At 31.0% G+C, this 25,681-nt stretch overlaps 2 protein-coding genes across 10 annotated transcripts; one reads left to right on the top strand and one right to left on the bottom strand.

Annotated features, from left to right (window-relative positions):
* Positions 1–85: 85 nt before the first annotated feature.
* Positions 86–20,483, bottom strand: LOC141454096 (DDB1- and CUL4-associated factor 11). 3 transcript variants are annotated; one of them, XM_074127923.1, is made up of 13 exons: positions 20,055–20,483; positions 18,147–18,237; positions 17,958–18,041; positions 17,705–17,867; positions 15,911–16,060; positions 15,609–15,796; positions 14,600–14,692; positions 14,334–14,513; positions 4,990–5,056; positions 4,726–4,881; positions 2,981–3,087; positions 1,621–1,773; positions 86–510 (listed from the first exon to the last, which is right to left on the bottom strand). In XM_074127923.1, the coding sequence occupies exons 1-12, from the start codon at positions 20,171–20,173 to the stop codon at positions 1,621–1,623; spliced, it is 1,551 nt and encodes a 516-aa protein (XP_073984024.1). In that variant the 5' UTR covers positions 20,174–20,483; the 3' UTR covers positions 86–510. The 3 variants fall into 3 exon arrangements, with proteins under 3 accessions (XP_073984024.1, XP_073984023.1, XP_073984021.1); XM_074127922.1 differs by lacking the exon at positions 86–510 and adding an exon at positions 653–694; XM_074127920.1 differs by lacking the exon at positions 86–510 and having other exon boundaries at positions 653–1,773.
* On the top strand, positions 3,156–11,642 carry LOC141454098 (odorant receptor 85c-like). Of its 7 annotated transcripts, none has more exons than XM_074127929.1 (6): positions 3,156–3,678; positions 8,149–8,308; positions 8,399–8,498; positions 9,694–9,798; positions 10,275–10,436; positions 11,127–11,348. In XM_074127929.1, exons 1-6 carry the CDS (start codon positions 3,642–3,644, stop codon positions 11,190–11,192), a joined length of 630 nt encoding a protein of 209 aa, XP_073984030.1. In that variant the 5' UTR covers positions 3,156–3,641; the 3' UTR covers positions 11,193–11,348. The 7 variants fall into 7 exon arrangements, with proteins under 7 accessions (XP_073984030.1, XP_073984031.1, XP_073984028.1 ...); XM_074127930.1 differs by having other exon boundaries at positions 3,159–3,678; positions 8,159–8,308; positions 11,127–11,346; XM_074127927.1 differs by lacking the exon at positions 3,156–3,678 and adding an exon at positions 10,660–10,735 and having other exon boundaries at positions 7,331–8,308; positions 11,127–11,170.
* Positions 20,484–25,681: the final 5,198 nt, after the last annotated feature.

The following is a 25,681-nucleotide window of genomic DNA, read 5'->3' on the forward strand; positions in this document are numbered from 1 at the left end:
ATTCTAAAAAAGGCACATTTTGATTTTTGATAAATTTTATTTTATCCTTGGATTGAAAAATAAAAACTTTTTTTTTTACAACAAATTGAAAAAAACGTTTGCTTTTATTATGAATAAACATGTTTGGATGGGTTTCAAAACTGAAATTAAGAATATATACAAATCTCTTTGTAAATAAAATAAAACAAATTCACAAAAAATATACACAAGAGCTACACTTTACTGCATAATTAAAAACATTTATATAAAAAATAAAATTTACTGAAATATTGCAAATATTTAAATTAATAATGAGTGCTACGTTACAGATCACATCTTCTGACTAATACCTTTCCTAATTCCGCAGTTATATTAATTACAATATTTAGATTTTCTACATTTCTGTCAAAATATTTATTTATGAAACAGCGACACATAAATTTTTATTTTGTTCACCGAATTATTGAAAAATATCCTCAACTTTACTATACAACAAAATATTTTTAGGGAATAAATTGCTACCGTCCCTTCCTGGAACAAATAGGTTTAATAATTACTATCATTTTATATACATTTAAATCAGAAAATTTAATTGGCCTAAGAAGGTAACTTAGTGAAACCAAAGGTTTGGTGATGAATTTTCAAGAATTAAGCCTCCACTATTACTGCCCACTTTTTCAACCACATTGTTGCTAATCATTTTCTGCATATTTCCCTTCAGAACATTATTGAAAAAATAAATTAATAACTAACGTGAAAATACAGTATTAGCTAATAATGAGTAAATCACACCTTTAAACAGTAAACCTTAGTAATGAATATAATATAATCCACTAAATGTAAACTAGTTTATCAGGAACAGTTTTACAAAACTTGATGATCTAAATAAATTAGCTTTAAAAGTGAAAGAGGAATTTTCTACATAGTAATAAATATAAATCAACTTTAAATTTAAACAGCGCTGAGTATACAAATCGGAAACTTCTACAATCAGAGAAATCGTGCGTGCTGAGACGAGGATTGATTAACTGGGAACAAGAGTAAAAGTTGAAAGTAGAAGGAGATGATATTGCTAAGATGGATATGTTTGGTCTGAGAAATAACGAACATGTTTTATGATTAAATGAGGGAGGATGGATCAGGTGAGGAGTTGAGAGCAAAAAAATTCAGAAGCTATACTAAACTTCAGGTGGTATGAGAGAAGAAAAGATCTAAGCGGAGATAAAAGACTGCTGAAGATTCGAATGACAAGGAATGGAGAAAATATTTCAGGACAGCAGTGGTGAAGAAAAAAAATAAAGACAGACGCGCCGACCCCCCTATACAGATACTAGATTGAGTTGAATTCACAATAAAATGAAATTTAAATCTAAGATGTAAATCATTAGACACAAAACTTCCTATTTACAACGACGGTTAGAGTTCATATTTACAATTAAACACCACTGACTATTTAATGCTTTATACGTTAACTATCAAATAATAGCTTCAATGAACGTTTTGTAGTCGAGATTTTATATTTCAAAACATTGTGAAAAGCTGCGAAATATCATTTTGTATACTTTAAACACATTTTTTTCTGCAAGTGATCTAAAATTCTTAAAAAATATTTAAATAAGCATAAAATTATTATTAACTAACTTAATGTGTCCTATTACGGTCAGCAATTCTTTGCGATCTACGAAGAGGCCTTGAGCTAATGGCTAATGGATCATCCATTACCAGATGGCTTCCAACTTCGCCGTCTTCTTGAACTAATCCAAAATGGTTCCAACAAATTACTGAGAAGTCCCACTAAAACAAATAATGATAAAAGTTAAATCATGAAAATATTTATAGAATAGAAAAAGCTTTATTTTACATATTTTATAATAAGAAAATATATGAAAGAATACTAAAAGCTATTTTTAGGCATAGTAATCCTAGAGTTCATCGTACAAAATAATAAAAAATAAACTCTCTAAGATGAAAAGAAATCAAGAAAAATAAATTCTGGGTTTGTGGACATAGAATACTTTCAATTTAAACAGATACGAATTTCAGCAAACTAAGTATTATAATTATAATATTCAATTATCAGAACATCCTATATTTATTTACAAACTGAACAAATTTGTCAATTTTCCTCCATTACGTAGCTGAATTATTTCTATCAGGATTACCTTCTTTCTTGGCCACTTAATTCTATATTCTTGTAAGATAGGGACATATTCTTAACTTTTCCTAAGTTACATAGGGCACATAATCGCTCTTCCTCCGTCTGACCTAACTCCCCTCTTAACTTAAAAATTACCTTCATAAGGCTGAAACTGTTAGTATCAGTTTAAAGTAGAGATTATCTCTCAAATCAGTTATTAAGTGATTACACAAAGAATGGAAGCTAGAAGATTGTGCCTATATAGCCTGTAACCTAACTTGAAATTACTTTTAAAACGAGCAACCACAAATTCTGATCTAACACTTACATAATCTACAATCACATTTACGATATATTACTAAGTTTTCTTTATGCCAATGTATTCTATGCTTTAAAACATCCTCAGATGAAAATAGATATATAAGAGTTATTAAGGTAACAAGTACGGTTAGTTATTTTTTTCTTAAAAGTAGAAATTATAGGAACGAGCCGAACCCACGAAAGTTGTAAACAAAAAACGGATAAAATATTTGATACTGTTTAATAATGCAAAACCAACCAGGTATCAAAAATTTACTAAAACAAATCATAATTTGAATGGCGGCCGATTGAACATTTTAACAGTTACTTTCGTCCGAGAGATATTGAGTTATCAATTCAGAGAAATAATAAATGTCCAATTCTTAAAACACCTTGATTGAATAAGAAATTAGTAAAAGATACATTCTAACACATCTAGTTTTTGTTAGGAACCTGCTTATTTTGATGTTAAGAAAGATTATTACGGGAGAGATTAAAAAAAAAAAGTTTAAATTATTAAAAAACATACACTTGGTTACGTACAATTATTAATGGAGTACTTACAGAAGAACTAATGATTTCAGGTCGATATGGATGCCAGGAAACATCTCTTACACAGCTAGTATGACCTTGCAATGTTAGTATAATTTGTCCAGTCAGCAGATCATACACTAATAAAAAAAAAATATATATATATATTAGTTTTTATTTTTCACCAGCTAGATTTAACTTTTCGAAGCAGTCAAAGAAAATCAGAATCCTATTGGTTTCATTTATCTGTAGATTTAATTATGTTTAGTGTACTAAGTATACTGGAAATCCTAGAAGGTATAAATGACTTTATTTACAATAGAGTTCTAAAAGTAATTAGTTAAAGGATATTTAAACTTGTGTACTCGGAAGTCACATCTCCTTCACATAGCAGGGGAAGGTAACAAATTATCGTACAGAAAAAGTTTTTTAACATTGATTTTCGCTTTTCAACGAAAAGTTTTGCAATATATTTTTTTTAAAAATTGATTTTGAGAGTTACACCAGCGCTAGATGCACTATTAGTGACAATAACAATTATATTGAGACTACAACATTCTGACTGAGAGGGGAGAAGTTACCCCAACGGTAATACTCCCTAAGCCAACTCCAGGATTAACTACTCATTTCACAAGATAGCAAGACCACTGGCGTTTTTAATCGCCTATGAGGATTATCTGGAATGTAAGAGGAGATGATAAATGGCGGACAAAATGATTGGAATGAGGCTGGTAAGTTCTGAGTTTTTAAAAGTTAAAATTTAAAGTTTTTATAGCGAGTTCGAGCAAACCCTGGGACTAGGGTGTTTCAAAAAAATGTTGACTTTTAAATTTTAAAGAGCACCGGGCGGAAAATTAAAGTTCATTTAAAAACAAAAAGTTTTGTCCGTAGTAGAGCGAAATCGATTAATATTTAGAGGTCGCTACCATTGATCAAAAAATATTTGTTTTGCTTTTTTTTTCATAAAAAAATCTTAATTAAATGTTTTGTATCTTTTCAAATTATTAGCAAAACATGTAATTGCACAAAGTTTATTTAAATATAATTTGCTATAAAGACAATGCAATGGGAATCATTTTAATGGCCATTTTACTTTCAAAGTTATGAATAATTAAAGAAGCTGTATTTTTTAAAAAAAAAATATTAAGAAAAATATATTCGATTAATTAACGTTAAAATCACTTCATTTTTTATGTGTTTCGTACAGAATTTAAAAAACAAATAATTTTGGTTACTGAAACTTCTAAATTAGGGAATATTTTGCTTTTATTGTTATAATTTGAAATAAATATAAGTGTACATCAGTGGTCTGTTTTAAAAAAAAGATTAGATCGTTGGTCAGGGAAGGGATTAGCTATGAGGTTAGCATACTGGACTCCCACGCGGAGGTCCCGGGTTCGAATCCAGCAGCTGACCCTTAGATTTTCTCTTCCTAGGAGCTTCTTACAGCTCACTGTCCGGTGATGGACAGTGTTGTCTGTAACGAGAGAACACTGTCCGGAGGCCGGCAGTGCACTGGAAAAAGCTCCGGGCGCTAATGACCTCAGCTGTTGATGCGCCAAAAAAAAAAAAAAAAAAAAAAAAAAAAAAAGATCGTTGGTCTAGTCTCTTGAGTAGACGATAGCGCCTGTTAACTTCAGTCCGTTTAAGTCGTGAGTGCGCGTTCCAAGTCAATCTTTTGTCTTAAATAAAGCCCAAGTGAATCACAAGAGAGAGAGAGAGAGAGAGAGAGAGAGAGAGAGAGAGAGAGAGAGAAAATAAACAAAATCTGTTCTAACCAACTACTCTTCCATAAGCACAGCCAGTGTAGATAAAACGTTGTCCTGTTGTGAAAGCTGGTGAAAAATGGCACCTAATTAGCGTTTGCAGAACAGAATGTCCACGATAGGTAGCTAGTGACGTGTCGCCTTTCATGTTCACCCTCCGTGTCAACACTAGGCAAAAATAAAGTTTTTTTTTTTTTAAATAAATAATTTTCTTATTTAGAATAAATAATGAAAAATTTCCTTCCTGTATTTGCATTTATTTTGATTTCTACTTACATTTCTTTGGTGCTGATTGCCATCTATAGTCCCATCTACTTAAACCTACAGCTCTTCTTGCCGCTTCCTGGAAATCATAATTATTTATTAAATTTCTGTAAAAAAATGAAAAAGAAAAGAAAGTAACTACATTTTCCTTCATCGTGAAGGGACATAAAAAGAGAAACGTATCTGTGATGGAGTATCTCGATCGAGACGCATCTCTCGAGTGGAATGCAGAAGGCAAACGCGGTTAACCTAAAATAAGGAAGTGTAAAGAATAGACTGAAGATGAGAAAGACTGAGAAAATCGTTACCACAAAGGACTGAATCGGTTGGAAGAAATGTCTGAAAAACTTCTTAACTGTCTCTAGGCCTGCAGCCCGTTACAAAAGAATACAAAGTTATACACTTTAGGCAAGAATTGTCGAAAGCAACCCTAAATCAATTTACTTTTCTTAGAAAAATGTTTCAATAAAAAATAGCAAATTTGAAAGTAACCGAGCGGTTAGAAGCGCTAAGATGTATTGTGGTACTGGGTTCGATTCCCGGACTAGGCCTTGAATTTTATTTAATGGTTATAAAAGGATTTATGGTAAACTACTTTTGATAGACCGCCTACGTCCACGACATCTAATTTGGTAGATACTTAGTTATACGTAAAGTCCACCTGAAAAAAATAGGCATACTTCATTTATTTTATTTGTGCAAGTTTTTTTTACAACAGATGTGTAAAGAATTTAAGAAAATATTGAAAAAATGATCAGTGAATTCACTAAAACAGCCTTTCCGATAGACTCAATTTCCTCTAACTTTGAGCGTATGAGGGGCGTTCATTAAAGATTCCTCCTGACCAACTTCTATTTAAATTAGGTCGCTGAAACTGCACGTGTGTAATGATATAGGTCTCTCAGAACGGTCTTGGTTTTACAGGTGATGAAGTTGTATGAGGTATGATAATGGACCCAGTGGAATATAGAGCAGTCACCAAGTTGCTTTACTTCAAAGAACGCACACTAAGGCTGGAAACATAGTGGAGCGGCGAGCAAAGCGGCGATGACAGCGAAGAGCGAAGCGGCAAAAACAAAAACTAGAAATAGATAGAGTTGCTCTATCTTCGCTTTGCTCGCCACTATGCGCGGTCCCATATGTTTACTTGTGTTTGATTTCGCCGCTTCGCTCTTCGCTATCATCACCGCTTTGCTCGCCGCTCCACTATGTTTCCAGCCTAAAGGAGATGAAAGAGGTTTATGGAGATGATTCCCCATCATATGATGTAGTCAAGATGATGGCATCGTCAATTCAATTGTGGCGGACTTCGGAGCAAACAGCTCCCTATTCCAAGGCGACCCTGCTCATGCTATTCATAAACACACCATCCAACCATTTTGGAAAAACGTTGCGTAACCATTTGCCACCTAGCGCCCAAAATGTTAACATTAGTGTCGGGTCCATAAAGAAAAAACATTCTAGACTATCTTCACATGCATATAAGATATTCCTTAGTCTTCTACAAGACAATACATCAGTTCACAATCCTCCATGTTGCCCAAATGGAAGCATGCTCCTGATGGCTTTTAAATTCTATTGCAAAACCCCTTATTTACCAAAACTGGCACCATAGGACTTCCACCTCTTTCCAACAATGAAGTTATTTTTAAAAGGTTAGCATTTTCCAGATGATGAGACTCTCGATTTCCGAAGTTACAACGTGGCTTTTGGAGCAACTTGTCGACTTACAAGCGAGGCGTTTACAGTTACTTAAAAAAAAAAATTGGAGAATTATGTGTCTCTATGTAGAGAAGGACTAATAACTGGCAAGTTTCATTGCACAGAAAGTGGGCGAGAGGAAATCTTTTATGAACGCCCCTCGTATGTACAACGTAACTCAATTTTTTTAGGTTTTAGAGCCGTAAGATATGAGAACGAGAATCTAACATGTATTCACAAATGCTATCGCTGTGTGTGTGTTATAGAATGAAAGAAAGAAATACGTTATGTCCTGGGACATTAATCCCTTAAGGACAACAAAAAGTATATACATAAATTTAATTAAACAAATACTTCTCCTCTGAGTTGCTGCTAAATTAATATATACAGAGTAAAACAAAAAAAAAAGAAGAAAGAAAACTAAAATTTCATTTCCTTTTTAAATATATACACAAATAAATAAATAAAAATTTTAACTGAAAAACAAAGAAAAGAGAAAGAGGGAGAAAAGGCATAAAAAAAAAGGTATTAAATTCATTATTCACAGCCAACTTGTTCTTAAAGTTCACTTTCTTTTTTACTAAATATTTTCTTGACCAAAGTTTAGGAAAACAAAATTAAATATTTACAACATAACATGAATTAAAAAAAAGGCACGTTCTCCTCAAACAAAAACTGTATAAGTCATCACTAGTCAGTACCAGAAGGCACTGGGAAAGAATCTAATCCACCATTAGAACGCTTAAATTATGGCATTTTATGACAATATAACAAAAGAGGATACTGATGTTGCTTATAAAACAATTAAAAAGGAATATGGCTTTGCAACAGTATTGTGTGGCACTTATGCGATATTTAAACCAGGCATTTATACAATTTTAAGTATAATACAAATTTCAATATTTTTTATTGTGCTCATATTAAATACGATCGCATTAGCAATTACAGTTTATCTTTCATTAAATGATCAAACCGTTGCTACACAAACTGTACATTTTATTTTTATGAATGCAATTACTTTTACAATTTTATTTTCAAGTAATTATACAAGGCCAAGTCTGAGTAGATTTCACGATGACATTGGAAGAGATATTCAACCATATGATCATGATACTATGAAAACTGTGGATAATTTGAAGATTTATATGAAAAAATTACAAAAAGTGATTTATATAACGGTACCTTTACTAATAGGTGTTTTTGGGATGTTAATTGTAAGCTTAGGACCTATATCTGATTATTTCACAGGGGATTTTGGTAAAAAGATATACAATGAAAATGGCGTTTCTGTAAATTTAGCATTACCATGTTGGACACCGTTCGGCAGTAACTCTACAATTAGTTTTTTAATTTCTGGTACATTGCAAATCCTCGATCATTACATAATTGTAACAGACATAGTAACAGCTAATCTGATCATGACAGTCATGGTAAGACATGTATTAATAGAAATACATTTATTAATATCAGCATTGAACAGATTACCTGAGAGAGCAGCAATTATGTATCAGAAAATATATGGTAAAAAATGCAACGGGAAAATTACAGAATATCATGAAAACCCCAGTCTACAACATTGCTACAATGAATGTATTAAACAGAACATTAAACATCATATTCGGATTATTAGGTAAAAGTAGAAAATCTTTTCGATATATATTTTTTTTTGTGAGGGAGGCTGCTACATAAAAATTAATTAATTTGAATTTCAAAATTTCAGATTGATTAACGATATGAACACATTCTGGAACTACACTTTAATGATATTCTTTTTTGTAAGTACAATCTCGATGGCCTTCTCTGGGATTCTTATAATGTTTGTAAGTATATTTATGCTACTAGCGAATAATTTTTAGGATGTCTTTTAAAAAGTACCAAAAATCCTAACAAGAATGGGATTTAATCATTTCTGGTCTTCCCATTTTATACTAATTTTAGAACTTAATCGTTTAAGGACTATGGTAACAAAATATTGCAATAAACTGAAAACTTATTTTTACCTAAAAAAAAAAAAGCCATAACGATCAAAATCCATCCAACCCGGATTACTTTTACTGAATGGATTTTTGATACTGTTGAATACTATTTGAACACTAACACTGTTGAACAATATTCGAACACTATCACTCTTGAACAGTATTTTGTAAAGTAATTTTCATTTTTATGCTTGCTATTTTTATTTTTATTAAACTACAAATTTGGTTTATGGTGATTGTAATTGATATTAAGTTACAGACGCACATAAAAATAGAATCCTGGGCAAAGAAGGGTAAATTAAAATGAACCCACAGAAATGCCAGTAAACCACATTTACTCACCGGCGAGGCTACAGTCTTCCTGTCTTATTGAATAATCCTCTTCCTTCCACAGACCTTACCTTCGACTCTTCATAAACAAATAACTCACTAGGAACCCGCCACGTACTAACTTAAAAGACAAGCAATGACAACACGTGCGAAACTTCTTTACAGATTACTTGGGCGACGCGCAGAACTGTCTTTATATAATAATGTCATCAAATCTATGTGGACATACCACTAACTTACAGGTGTACAGAAATTTCAATCAAAACTACTTCGACATCGATAGCTGACGCTCCTTTCTACGTGTCCAACCTCACTCTTCATAACGATCTCAACATTCCATTCGTACATTTTGCCAAGACGAAATATCACCAGTTCCATACTGCTCTCCGTATTTGCTTTAAACCTTGCAGTCATACGCCTCTACTGTTATACCTGACAATCCACCAAACCGCCTGAATCGCCAGACACCTGGGTATTTCCTTGAGGTCAGAAATTTACGTCTTCATCAGATTTACATATTGTATATAATTATATACAGTTGAAAATTACTAAATAAATGTTTTAAAAAAAGTTAAGACAGTATCGTGTAATTGCTCACAAATTTTTTTTTATTTGGCAGACAAATATTAACATAAATTGAATACTTTCTCAAAATTTTGTACGTATATATATATATATATAATAGAAAAATAATTTTGTTTTTTCATAGGGTGACGGGAAGATTACGACGCTGGTTAATGCACTGGTAATGGGGTTTACAGAAATTTTTGATGTGTTTTACATTTGCTGGTGCGGGAAGTCAATAAGTGATGCGGTAATTATATATAATTAATGTTAACTAGCTAAGTTAATTCTGTACCCGAAAAAATAGTTTTAACAAATTCGTCTGTCAATTTTTTTTGGTCAGCATAACTAAAAGGCGAATTTTAAGTTACTTGATTTATAATGGAAACTTATTGGACAGTATTCAAGGTATCTCAAATTTACGTTTTATTCTACAGCAAATAAAAACTCAAAGATACTTCTAGTTTTAGTAAAACAAAAATCTAAAAATTGCCCAGAGTAGAGTTCTACTTTTTTATTAATTTGGCCTACGATACATAAATCTGAAGTTAAACTATCTATAAATGGTTCAAGGTTTCTTGACTATTAATTTACTTTACAAAAAGTAAATTCTCCATTTTTTTTTTAATAGCTAAGAGATTTTAATAATTTAAACTTTTTATTGCAAAAAATATACAAATGGTACTCTGGTTAAAAAAAAAAGAAAATAAAGAAAAATGATTTCAGAGCGAATTACTATATATGGCACTGTATGATACAAAGTGGATAAACGCAAATAAGGAATCTGCAAAGTTTATATTAATAATGATGGCAATGACTAAAAATCCTTATGAAATTTATTTTAATTCAATCAATAAGCTGCCAGCAAATTTTGAGACATTTGCAAATGTAAGTATAATTTTTCATTCTTAAGATTATTCAGTTGTTAAGCCCACAATTTATTTTATGAACCTTCAATTTAATAGCAAATTGTAGTAGAAAAAAAAATTGAATCTCTCAATTCAATTATTCAATCAAAGATAATACCTCCTCAAAATAGAAAACCACTAAAACGTGCTAAAACAAAACTGCGTTTACAAGCTTAATTATTTTTATATTTTTATTTTATCAGCAAGATATGCATTCACGGACAGTTTTCTTACTTAGATGAATAGGTGACGAAAACATTCTCAAAAAATATTTATTAGGTAAGTTACTATCGGAAATTTAATATGATAATGAAAACACAATATAACAGTTACAGAAAGTATCAACTAAAAACTCATGTCTAAACCAATCTCCTGAAATGTGACAAAAAATTCTGTCATATTTAGTAACAGGATATCTTTAAATATCTTTAAATCTTTTGGGAACTATTAGGGATCGCAAAGAGTATCGGGTTAACAGATTTACAAAATATATTCTTTTTTCTATTAAAATTTGCATTATTACTTTCATCTCTCAAACTGAAATAATATCCTTCATATCTAAGAATTTCCTACTAAGCACGAGATTTATACCTTGATATTTAGGGCATTTTTCAAGAATGTTATTCATAAATTCTTAAAAAATTAATACAAAATGTTTACTTATTTTCAGCTGATCAATACAGCGTACTCATATTTTAATTTACTATACGCCTTTAGAGAAGATAAAGCAAACTAATAAGTAAGATAATTAATATTGAAATATTTAAAATATTTTATAATTAGTAAAAATAGCGTACACTAATTGTTCTAGATACTGCACAGCCTATTATTATTGATTTAATTATAAATGTAACTGATCAGAAAAAAAATTGTTTTTGAAGTAGTGTATTATTATAGAATAAAAAATGTATTCTGAAGAAGTTAAATTTTCAATTAAAAACAGGAACCTTGATTAAGTAACTGAAGACTGAAAAGAACAATAAATAAACCTGATGAAGAATGAAATATGAATATACTTATATATGCTGAAGAAATGATTGAACGAAGGGATATGATTTCAAAATTAATTAAGGACTTTTTTTCGGAATGGTCCCTCATTTCGAATATCTCACAAGTGTATGAAGTTTTAAAAGAGTTGTCCGTCAAAAACTGCACGAAAAAGCATAATGTTAAAAAATACCCAACTTTTTCAATTTTTATAGTTTTTTGCAACAACAAGAATAAATAGATTTCGAAAATTGGAATAATCTGCATTTTCTGAGATTGTTTTTATACAAAACATTTTTACCCGATAAAACTTCTTAGATCGATGAGTTTTTTGGTATCTATTCGATAAGAGATGCACAGATTATCTTTAAATATTCTGATAATTACCTAGATGACCTAGAATACACATCCATTATTAAGTTTTACCAGAAATATTTTTCTAGAAAGATTATTTATTAGAGCCTTATAATAGCACTTTTTTTTTTTCTTTAAATAGGGCGCTGAGGTCCTGTAAGGACTTTGACCTCCTTCAGCTCAGCATTCCACTCGTCCCTATCCAAAGCACGGAGTCACCATCTTCTGACTCCCAGCCTTCTGATGTCGGTTTCGACATCGTCCAGCCATCTCAGCCAAACAGACCAGATCTGGTTCGCCATATAAGTCACGAAGCTCATTGTTAGTTCTGATCTTCCAAATATTATTTACTTTTACGGGACCAAATATCCTTCTTAAAATCTTTCTTTCCCAAATATTTAGAAGACGCTCATTATCCTTGGTCAATACCCATGCTTCACAGCCAAAGGTAACTACCGGTCGGATAATGGTCTTATAAACTGGCAATTTAGCTCTACATGACATCATTTTGGATAAAATGGGTTTTTCGTAGGGAGAAATAACATCTATTTCCTGCAGAAATCCTAGCCTTTATATCTTCTTCTATTTCATTTTTTTTCAGTCAAAATGGTCCCCAAATATTTGAACTGAGTTGCTGCTCTAAAGGAATAATCTCCCAGTTGGATATTCTCCCTATTTAATGGGGACTTAGACTACTTCATGTTTTTTCGAAATTAATTCGAAGTCCCAGTTTTTTGGCTGCTCTTTCAAATTCCTGAAAGGATCCTGTTAGTGCCGCTTTACTCCTTGCTGTGATCACAACATCATCCGCGTAGGCTAAATGTTGAGTCAATCTATTTAGAATCGTAACATTCGGATTGGTACGAATGGCTCTTACCGCAGTCTCCAATAAAAGATTGAAAAGTACAGGTGACAGTGGATCTCCTTGTCTTAGGCCACTATCAACGGCGAACTTTTCAGACAGCCTTCCTTGTATCTTAACTTTGCACTTGCTATTATTTAGTGTCGCCCTTATGAGTCGTACTAACTTTTTAGGAATACCTAGATTAACCAGAACTTTCACTAGTTCATTCCTATCGACCGAGTCGTATGCCTGTTTAATATCTATGAAGAGATGATGTAGGTCTATATAATATTCATACGTTTTTTCTAGGGTTTGCCTCAAGGAGAAAATATAATCAATCGTTGACCGATTACTCCGGAAACCACATTGATATTCACCCAATATCTCCTCAGACCATAAAGATAGTCTATGACTCAGCAGTATTGTCAGCACTGTAATATCGCATGGTAAAATTAAGCAAAACGATAAAAAAAAAAGTGTTGAAATTACATTTAATTCCATAAAAAAATAGTTCACTTTAAAAAATCTATAAAAGTCATTGAATACTAAATTTTGAATAAAGTGATCACATTATTACATGAATGATAAGGAATATTGATTTCCACAATGAAATTCATTAAACAAAAAACAATTCAAAAGATAAATAAACATATCCCAAGTTTGACCAAAGGTCTCCCAAATTAATAAAATATTTAAGTTGCTAATAAATATTCTCTCTTTACTGTATACTTAATTAAAAATGTCTGTGTTCTTAATGTCGCTAACAGTTAATGTCAAATATTACAAAAAAAAAGGTATCGGTTTCGTCTAATTTGAATAATTGATTTGTTTCAAATTTGCAACTACAAGGTAACACATAAATTTGATATGAAAGAGACGGTGATGCCTCCACTTTTGACAGAATTTTGGTCAGATAAGGTATTGCTATTTGCCGCAATTTTTTCTCAATATTAAGTTTGTAATTTACTCAATAGTAAGTAACTGCTGTTAAGTACTATAACTTCATTTGAGAAAAAATTCTAATTCAAGTTTTATTAGACTCAAACTTATGAAAACGTGAATAATAAATATATTGACGACCATAGATTACATTTACTCCTTTTTAGATTGATGTATAAATTCCTGAATTAATTTTTTGTAAGACACATCAAAGTTATAAAAATATTAATAATAATGTTGAAGATCCATTTCATATTTGAAGTGATGCCTATTAAACTCAGGTTTCGGCACTTCGTCTAAATACCAATCTTGCACGGGGATAAAAACGGATAGATAACATACTTTATTATAAATTTATTTTTATACCATTAAATCAAATTCAAGGCCAAAACCGGGAATCGAACTCACTACCACAATTTCTTGAAGTGAATAGAATATTTTTATCTGAATGAATGAATATTTATTTGTTTTCAAGAATACTTAATAATAGATATGAGATGACATCCGGCAGGATATTCCTCAATAACTTTGAAGACTCGATGCGTTATCAAAACTTAAAATCACATCACTTGAATTTTTATTTAAGCATTGTAAGGTAATTAAGTTGAAAACTGGGTTTCTAAAGAGCCTAAGATGTCCCACAAAGGCTCACTTTCGGGCCTCTAGTATTTCAAGACGTATACTTCGAGTTGAAAAATGAAAAACGAAAGCCAAACAACTATCTTATAAAACTATAATTTACTCATTTCCTACCTGAGCAGACGATGAAGAGAATACCCTGATGTCCCAGAGTTTGATACTTTGGTCTTTAGAATTAGAAATAAGATGTCTAGCATCACCTCTTGAATCAATGTATGTTACACCATCCATATGTCCAGCTAATACACCCACAGGTTTTGGATTCATTTCAGAAAGTGTTCTCCTGTCCCAAACCTAATCATATTACAAAATAAAATTTTACATATTTAAATAACTTTACTATTGCAACATATAAATAAAATGATATCTAATTGACGCACCTTACATAAACCATCGTCACCTCCGCTGTATACAATCTGAGAGGTGTTGTCTGCAAATGTCACCGTATTAACGTCATCATCGTGAGCTTCAACCTTTATAAATAAGTCGTTGTTTAAGTATAAAAACATAATTTTGATTCAAAAACTACATAAAAATTTCTATTTTTACATACTAATAAGTATGTGGAAAAAAAGAACCACGCATGCTTTTTAAACTTTGCAGTATGCTTATCAAATAAATAAAGGAAATCAACCAGGTAGAAACAAAATACAACCACTGCAATCTTTGGTAGAAGACCGTCTAGTCTTGGCAACCTTAGATTCTTATAAAGATGAATATCAATGAAAGATGAATATAAGATAAAGATGAATATTGTTTTTTATTTGACCTATTCCTCGCCAATCTTGAATCCTGAATTCTTATAAAGTTTATGAAAAAATAGTACAAAACTCTTATTCTCGATTCATTACAGTTAAATGTTTCACATTTCATGAAACAAATATAAGCAAGGCTTTTACTTTACTGTCGGAACTATTGCTTTTCTTCATAGTAACTAAAATTTCCTTTCATTTAAAGGGTTTCCAAAATTACACTAATTAGCAGTAACAAAAACAGCTTCTTGTAGTCAGATTTTAGAGTGGAATAAGATAATTATTTCCTACCAATAGCTTGTTTTAACTTATTTATTATGGATTTATTAAAGCATTCTTAATTAAAATGAGCTATTAAAACAGGTCTTTGTTTTGCTTCCAAGTACAATTGCACTAAAAACAAAAACAAAATGTGGAAGACTTTCTAATATTGCAAATATTACTATTCATTTATCAAATATTTTATTTAGTTTTGTATTTGTATGTAGAATGAAAGATGATGTACATGGTCTTTAATTTCACGTAATGGTTTTATGTAGAAAGTAATCTACTGTAAAAGGATAAAACAAGAGCGGGTACAGCAGAAATGTTGAGGACAAGTGAGATTAGAGACATAATAGAACAACGATTTACAAACCTTAAGAGTCCTGTCGTTAGCGGCAAGGTTATATATATAAATATTGCCATCATTAGCACCGCAAACTATATCATGTCCACTCTCTGAAAATGCTAATGAAAACACACAAAACCTTCGTTCCTCTGGGCAAAGTTCAAGCGCTTTGTGTGAGCACGCATCACCACCGCTTTCTACATCAACCATATGTACTAGAAAATTGTAATTTTTACGGATATGTAGAACAATATAGGCAAAAAATCAATATAAAAAATGAAATTTACCATTTCAATTAAGTTTTATTATATTTCAACTGTTTAACTCACAAGTAGGTGACCAACTAGAATAAGCAATATGCCTGGAATCTGGTGAAAAAGCAGCGTCTAGTATACTCCAACCTACATCTCTACCATGTATTTCTAATAACTGTTTAAATACCACACCATTCGAAGAATCATAAAGTCTCATTAACCGATCTGCAATGTACAAAATTAAATATTATATATTTTGAGAACTATAGTACTGGTTACAAATCATGAATCAAAATGGATTCGACCATTAATTGAACTATAAATAACTCTGGGTCGAACTGTAGAAAGCTTTTGTTAAAAAATATTGATCAAAGAAATGTGTATTTGCTTATTTTTTTAAACCTTTTAAATGTTCAGATTTGTTTTCTGCTGGCGGATTTCACTTAGCTACTACGGAGCTTAAAAAATAGCACTGTTTTATTAACCTATTGAAGCTATACAGAGATATGTCTTCAAAGAGTCCAAAACACCTTGCTTCTCTTAAGTACCCTAAGTTAAACGTCTATAATTTGTAGTAAATAACTTTAGTAAATAATGCAAAAGAGTCTAGTACCAGTTGAAGTCACAGTTTATGGGCTATTTTTTTCACTCACTTTTCGGTTTTCCACAAACATTCTTACTCCAAAGCCAACTTTTCCACTAAAAACGCCCTATTTCCCGAAGTTTCGCTTAATATTAACTTGCTTAACGTAAACCACAGACTTTCTCATCTCTTTCCTCAAATTCCACATTTTTCTTTCAACAATTCAAACAACATAACCTTCTTCCAACCTTCTTCTTCTAACATCCTTTGCTTACTTGGAGAGACACTGCAGACTAATAACCTACATACTTTAAAATTCTAGATCTCATCTTATATTTTGTCTCTAAATTTATCTACTCATCCAACTCAGAATTTTCCACCCCAAGTCGTTAAAACTAGTGTTACGACCAACAGCTTTATTCCTGGATAAGTCTCCTTATACACCTTGTTCTGTAAAGAACTTCATATTTTTCATAATAATTTCATGTTTGTGTGTCTGTGAAACAATTTTAATAAAACAGGCTTGCCGGGCTTAATACTATATTAATACTTAAAAGTTGCAAATTCTGACTAAATAACTTTGTAAGTAATTGGATCTTTTCTACTATCCTTTGGTTGCCTTCGCTTATCTTTTACTTTTATCGTAAAATTGCCTCTGCAACTTCTTTAACTGTATCCAGAACAATTTAACATTTTCGATCAATGAACTCCAACGTTCTTGCAGAATACAATCTTTTTATTAAAAGCAACGACTTTTGGAGAGCTATGTTTGATAGTATTCTACTAATAAAGATATCTCTCTCTTCTTTCTGCATTAAGCAGCACAACGATCTTCTTTTTATCGAACACATTTTCGTAATAGGCGTTAAAAGAAGTCTCGAAATGTTTTCTCAACTTTTTCCAATCAAAACCTCTTCTATCGAAGGAGAAACAAAGTTAAGGTCTGCTGTAATCATCGCTTTAGACTTGTTCAGTTATTTTTTTCACATTAAAACTGCCTTTATTCTTTAATTTTATGTTCTATAGGCCTTAAGTAAAAGAGGCTCATATTTGTATGGATGATTTTCACAAGGTCCTCCACTAGTGTGATGAAGAATCTCATAATCACTTATTGCAAGAGCCACAGCATTGTTAATATAGTGAAGGTTAGCAATGACAGGCAAGGATATGCTCTATTAAGTTATTCGAGGATAGGCAAGGTTTCTGTTTACAGACTTGTTTCTGACAATGATTTAAAATCTACAAAACAATAAACTCTTATGTAAATCAAGTATTATCTTACTCACCCTGACATGCTGTAAGTAATCGATTTCCGTCTTGAGAATAAATACCACAAAACACTTTATGATCATACGTATCAATGGGTTTCAGTTTTACAGGTAATCTATTATTACTGATGTAACATTTTTCCCTTTCATTAAAACCGCTGCCACCTTTTAAAAGCCCAATCTATAAAATAGTTTTCTATTAATAAGAATTACTAAAATTACAAAAGTTAATATTAAATCCCGATTTCTGTTAAAAATTACATTAGATTACCTCTCTTTTTTTGAGCATTTCTGTAATGGAGTCATTGTAAGAAATACCTGAAGCAAGTTTAGTCATATGTGCAATTTCACTGTTCTGAAACAAAAATATACCTTAATTTTTTTTCAATAAATTACAAATAAGTTTTAAGACACGCGAAAGCCGAAGAAAAGTTTGTAATTAGTAAAAAAAAACACTTACTTTGATATTCTCAACATTAGATGTAACTGATGGAGGCAGTTTGGGAAAAGATGGTAGAGAGTCATCACTGCCCAATATTCGCACTTGGCCACTGAAAACAAAAAAAAATCATTTAAAGCAGTTTAAAAGTGTGGTTTATCCTTCAGTTGCTATTGATGATTGGATAGGGTTAACTATAAGATAATATGAGGCCAATTTGACCAGTTACAAGAGAAAATGTCATCTCTCTCTTCGGCCGGTCTGGACAATGACTACGATTTAATAAATTGCGAAGACCTGCAGCAATTATCCAACAGTCACATTATTTTGGAAATAAACCCGATTGGCGGTGAAAAGATTTCCGAAAATACTTGGAAACTTTGAATTTGCAGTGGCAAATTCTAAATCAATTTAAAAATATTCAGTATTTGTTTTAGTACAACCGAGTACTGAATCTAAGGGTATCAATACATTTTTGTAAAGGCAAATTTTTGCGATTCTGTGCTGAGTGATTAAATTAATTGAAGCTAAGGCACTCTTTTTTCTCGGTGATAAAAAATGTATTCAAACCATCCTTATTCCAAGTGCTTTCACAGTGTTGTAAACCAACTCGTGAGAGAACCACTGTTCAAGTCAATTCCCAAAATTGGCTTAAACTTAAAAGCCAATTTAAAGTTAGCTGCATTAATGTTATCAACATTAGTGGCAGCAAATTTTCTCTGGACTAAACGAATACAAGCATCTATATCTCTTTAAAATTTATAAGTAAGTGGATAGAACAATTATTCGTCTTTAAAAGTTCTTTCTTAATTTTCACTGCTAAAAATGCCATCAATACGGCTTTAAACAAATAATTTAGAGTGGTTAAAATAAAAGCTCGAACGTCAGCCAAGAAAAATGCGAACTTATATGGAAGTAAGAGCGTCTAAAAGGAACTGTATATAAGTATCTGGGAATCAGGGTTCAGGAACGGATGTACGACGAATGGTCAACGGCAGAGATCTGCCCGATTTAAGTGTGGCAAGCTCCTCATTACAGAAGCACAGCTTACTTCTGTACTACCTAATAAGGTCCTTTTTTACAAAATTAATGGTTTCGAACACATAGTAGATAAATTGTTCAAGGTCGACAGGTAACCATCTTTTGCGGGAAAAGACTGTATAATATCAGATTGCACCGCTGGTTTTTAAATTTCTAGCAGGCGTATTACACTGCTGTCCATGCTGTTTCACAGAAGTCCAAGATTGAAAGCATGCCAAAAAAAGTTTTAATAACAAGAATTTTCTTGTTCCAACAAAGTCTACTAGCTGACAATTGTAGAAGTTAGGTTTCCTTCGAACTTAAATATTAGAAATGCATCGAATGTATTAAAATAATCTCAAATTCTGAAGTTATATTTTATGATTGGAGGATTTATCTCTGCATTTCTGCCCCATTAAATTAACAAGGAATCTGAAAAATCGTTAAGATGTAACAACTAAGTTTATATACCTTTCTTGCTTTTCATTTTTACACTTGGAAGTGGACAAGTAAAAACCCTAAAAATCTGAATTATTAAAAAAATAATAACAGAATAAAATAAAGTTTACCGTTGAAGGCGAAAAATAAAATGACAATTACAGTTTCAAAACTTAAACATTTCTCAAAAAAAAAAAGAAAAAAGAAAGAAAAAAAAAGAGCTAGCCTAATATATTTAATTCGATCTTAAAATTTGTTAAGAATTGTAGAAATTCATTAAAACAATAAATTACTCGAAATTATAAAACTCAAAAGAGATATAAGAAGCATATTTACATCATCTGCAAACCAATTGTTCTCTAATATCAGACCTGCAATTCTTTTACTGAGACTTTAATCAATTTATGCAATGAAGAAGCATTATCTTTTAAAAATCAAACTAAACATCAAGAATAAAAACAAAAGCTATACCTTCTGATAAGATATTGTAATATTGTCGCCAAATCGGATTCGTTGTCTGAATTACCAGAGGCAGACTCATCGTCTTGAACATTACTGGAAGACATTTCTCTTGACCTATTTACTCCCATTAAAATAACTCAGATCATATTATTAAAACAAAAAATATATAACAAATATATATATGGCTTTCTTGGTCACAAAGGTTTCTGAAATAAAATATTCTTAACACAATCACTGCCGTTACACAAAAGTAATAAATATCACAGATAAATATTTAAGAGTATACTATTTAACCATCTTAAATATCTAACTCCTTTTTAAACTTTAATTAATTATTGAAAAGCACGAATTACTATCAGCAACTACGTTCTACGGTTCTGATAGAGCAGAATACAGATATAGAAGAAACCTACATAGTGTATTGTATACTACATAGTATATACCTTGTGCAGTGCTTACATTTGGTTACAATGAAAATAGCCAACAGAAAACTATTATTTTTTAAATTATGATCTCTTTTATCCATTTTTTATGCAATAGAATATTTTAGAAGAAATACATGAACCAAATAGACAAAGTTTGAACTTCATGCTTAAAACTGATAAGTTAGAGAGGAGCCCCTCCCGAATACTTCTTGAGAAAGTTTATTTTGGAGTATGCTTAAGTTGTATTTAATCATTAATATTAATGTTTACCTCATAATTTGAAAAATTAAAATTGATGCTAGGTAACAAAATAACAAAATTTTCAAAAATACTGTTCATTAACTTATGAATACCATAATGATTTAAGTCAAAATCTGGTTGAACTAAAAAAAAAAATATACATGTACACAAAATCTTCTTTAAAAAAATGGAATATCCCTGTTGCCGAGAAGTGCAGTTGGAAAAAGAAGTCTCCTCTAAAGATATGCCAGATACCCACCAATTAGAACCAGAAAATGAAAACAAAACGACAGAGGATACTGACTTCCGACAGAGTTAATATACAATTTAGATTGCAATTTTTAATAGTAATATAATAGACAAATTAAGAGATAATACCTAAGTATTTATATCTAATTATTAATTTCTACGTTTTTAACAGATTTGAAATGTAAAAATGAAACAGAATACCAAGAATATGGAATTTGGTTATGCGATAATTCTTTGAAAAGCAAAGATTGGTTTTTACCAAGAAAAAGATATCCACGGATTCACTCATTTATGTCAAGGTACATGATTTATGACTAATTTTAAATTTTATGATCTATTTATTGTTAGCAAGTATAATAAAAAGAAGTACATCTTGTTTATAAAAGAAAGTTCAGTGAGAGAAATACGCGCAAATTTCTCTTATTTCAACCAATATATATATATATACACAAATGTAATAATCATTTAAAATAATTTCTAGTAAATCCGGCTAACCAATTTCACGAGAATTGGGGTTCCGTTATAGATAACTGTTTAAACTATGTGCGATGTTTGTAGCATTTTAAGAAAATTCAAAAGCGGACGAAATTTTGTATGTCTATGCTGACCTACTGCTTGCTTGGGGGTTTCTGAGCCAAGATTTTATTATTGTAATAGAAATTTTATTTCTGACTTTTCTATAATGAGAGACATTTTCTTTTCTTCATTAACAGATTTCTTTGTTTCGACATTATGAACCATTTTGAGAAGGAATTCTAGCAGAAGAAAACACTTCTCAATTTACATTCTTTATAAAAATGTTCAAAAGAAGAATAACAAAAAGCACAAAAAGGCAATTAATTGTTTGTACATATATTTAGTGGACTATTACGAAAAACCCCTTGTTGAAGCATTTACCATATTTCCATAAATTTGTGATGAAATTTATTTTTTACAATAGTTTTTACAATGCAATAGTGCTTCGTAATAAAACTGGCCCTCACTGCTAAAGTAGAGTAAAATGGGTAAAATTAGAGCTTCGAGAGAAGTGAATGAAATGCAAAGTGAAAAATAAAAAGGGATATATTATAGAGACTAATTTTTTGCAAATGAGTTTGCATGAAAAACCCAAAAGATTTTGTAATTCTACTTTATTAATTAAGAGATAAGTTATAAGAAATTATTGAAATGAATAAATGAATTTATGCGCTGAAAATAAATTTACTAATTTTATGTATTAATTCAAATTATCCATAAAAGTTATGAATTATTTTTGGAAATTAATTTCGTTTTCCAGGTTTGAATGTGGAAAGAAAATTTAAAAACTTAGAAATGATTACTTGTGAACCCGAAGATCAACTGAAAGTAAATTTTGCTGTGTACCTATTTATGATGTGAAAATTCTCTAGTCTTTGTGATAAAAGAGTGTAATAACTGAAATATATCTTCTGAAGATCCAATGCCCATTACTATTTGTTATTTAACTCTGTTCAATTCGTGTATATAAACTCCACTTACAATTGTACCAAGAATAACAAAGATTTTAGTGAGATGGCACATATTTTAATGATTAATTTAATCCAATTTGACCAGTTACATGAATTTTGATCTTAGAAAAATGCTATTGAGACCAGGATCTTCAGCTTCAAAATAATCAATTATTCAATTTCCAGCTTTGGGTCTTAAAAAATCTTTTTCTTTTGAGCTTTAATAGTGCTCCCAGTCCGTGATAAAAAAATGTCCAATGCAGGCATAACTTTTGCCTAGACCGCTAGATGGCACTGATGTCGAAACTAGGCCGAAAATTATAAGTACATACCTATTCGTTTAAATTTGGTTGAAAGGATTATACTTATTACTATTTTTAGAACTCAAAACCATATAATGGAAACGAAACCTCTTTTTCAGTGAATTTCCACATTTTTTTTTGCATTAAGTGCAGATAGATTGAGCAGAATATGCCATTAAAGATATGGTTATCTGGATGTAAAGGAACGTTCTTAGCTGGCAAAAAAATCTTTTCAGAAAGATCTGGGTCAAAACTGATTAAAAGCTTAGGATAGATCTAAAGATAAATTACAGCGTTGCACATGAGATCTTCGCACATATACGAGGTGTGTTCAAAAAGTAACGGGAATTTCGTTTTTTGAAAAAAATATTTATTTATTCATCTACATTAATATTGTCGCCTTCAAAGTAGTCCCCTTCGCATACAATACACTTGTGCCAGCGCTTTTTCCAATCCTCGAAACACTTCTGAAACTCGATCTTTGTGATAGCTTTCAGCGATTCGCTTTTAATGTCATCTATGCTTGTAAAACGACGGCCTTTTAATGTTCTCTTTACCATTTATGTCATCGATCTCCGGCGGTTGTTTAAATTGTGAGGTAAGTTATTGTGCCTAACTGTTGACATCTTTCTTAGACAGTTGAAATTGAACAGTGCTCCCTGCATAGCTCAGGATCAGGGGAAGACATGTTTCACTTTTTGACTGAATGTACCATCCTATTAGAAACACATTGGCTGATTATTCACGAAATACTTTAATTACTAATTGTATAGCAGTCTAATCGATAGATGTTCCATTTTCCGATGTTTATTAATGTAAATATTAATTATTTCTTGTACATCTTTGATGAAAAAGAAAACATTATTAAATAACTTCTTTTTATTTTTATTTAAGTCGTGTCAACATCTGTGGTTATTGGCGTCTGGAGCTTCTTTCAGCTTCTCTAGTTACCCATCAGTTGTCCAACACCGTAAGCTGTAAGGATCTCCGCGTTGGAATCCAGTATAAACTAATCACTGAATTAATCCCTTCCCAATCATTATTATTAATATTTTCCCTTCTCATATTATTTTTTGTTTACATTTTAATACAAAGCGTTATTATTATTAATGCAATTGTTGTGAATTATGAATTTTTACTGTTAAATGATCCAATACAAATTGTAGATGTACTCAATGAAAATGGTGGCAAAATTTTTAAAAATTCTACCCGATCACAATATTTTCCTGCAAGGAACATAAAAATACTGTTTAAGAAGAAAAACATTTCTAACAAAATGATTGAAAAGAAAGCGATAAGAAAAAAAAGAGTATTAAACTTGATTTATTTTAATTTAGTGAGAAGTAAGCTTCTAGAAGATTGTGGCAATCCATTTCTGGGAAAATTTTGTTAAAACACAGACGAAGAATTACTACAAGATTGTTTTCGAATACCTTGTAAATCTCTTTCAATTGAAGGTATTTCCAAATAGTCGTTGGGTGATGAACAAACTTCAGGATCTTTGCGAGGTACATCCAAGAGTGAATTTATTTGTAGTACAGATTAGTGTCCTCAGAGATCTTCTAATTCCTCTAGCTTGCATACAATATACTCCAGATCCATTTTGTAAGAATGGCATGGCACAAACGATATTCCTATCTGAACCAAAGTTCTTAAATGCAAAGTAGAAATTTTCCATTAAGAATTCTGTTTGTAATTGGTTAGTTTTATCTCCTTAAGTTTAACAGTAAAAAACTTACTCTGTGAGAGGACACTACGGATTTGGGTGGAAATGCCCACTTCCAACTAACTTAAACACAAAGTTCTGACTTACCCAAAATTAAAATATCAACTTTTACTGATTTATACTGACAATTGTTTTAAAATTGGATTTTACAGGCAGACCACTATTTAAAGAAAGACCAATAAATAAAGTCTGATTTACAAGAAACTTGAGGCCAAGAAAGAGGAAGAACTTTCTTTATACTATCTACAAATATCTGATATTTTTATAAAATCAAAATTGAACGAGCAGATTTGAGTGTAACTGAGACTTAAGCTTCTCTACTAATTAAAGCGGTAAAAAATCCAAATTTTAAACAAGTTTTACTGGATGTAGCCCTTGAGAAATATAATAAAATAATATCATGCGACAGCTTCAGGTCGGGATTTTGTTTTGCAAAAGGATCATGCGCATGCATGGATTTATGCGACATACATAACATATCTTTATCCTTGATATTATGTTAGACACGTCTTCTCTAGCATCAGAACAAGATAGATATGCTGAAATAGTGGTATGTGGAACTTGTCAAAATTTACTAAGTCTTCTTATATGGTTATTTGGGTGACTTGACAACAGAGTGTGCGCAATTCTTTCTTACCATTGTTGTGTTAGTATTGTTATAAAGGTTTTATATATATATAACATATAACCCAAAGGTTATATACACTGAATAGAGGGAGTTTAACGAAGCGAACACAAACAATCAAATATGACATACACTCAAACGTTGCCGGCTTCTATACTCCATTGCAAATCTTTTACCATATTCCATTCCTTCTACAGCCAAACATCCTAATGTTACTATATTTTAATATTCTTAAATATATTTGTTTTTAAAAAATAAAAAATTATTTCTTGATTCTACCTTTGTTAAAGTTTAATTTCATAGTAAGTTACTGTAATTTGAAATGAAACAACGAAAGGTCCAATCTAAAAACTTTTCGCTTCTGATTCCTCATTTATCTCAAAAGGATTTCAGTTTTTTCGATTATTTTAAACACATTTCTAGGATATTCTTTCAAATTTACAAAGATAGATAGAAGATATTGTTTAAATGGCTGTGGAAGCCGATTTTGGGATTACTATTCCCTCTTAGTTGCACACATCCTCCCTATATTTAAATCACATAGTAAGCCCCAGACTTTTTGGGTATCAGGGCTTAGTTTTTGAAATAAATGTACGATATAAC

Source organism: Rhodnius prolixus, unplaced genomic scaffold (genome assembly GCF_049639745.1).
Source record: "Rhodnius prolixus isolate KJV_2025 unplaced genomic scaffold, Rpr scaffold_9, whole genome shotgun sequence".
NCBI classification, from domain to species: domain Eukaryota; kingdom Metazoa; phylum Arthropoda; class Insecta; order Hemiptera; family Reduviidae; genus Rhodnius; species Rhodnius prolixus.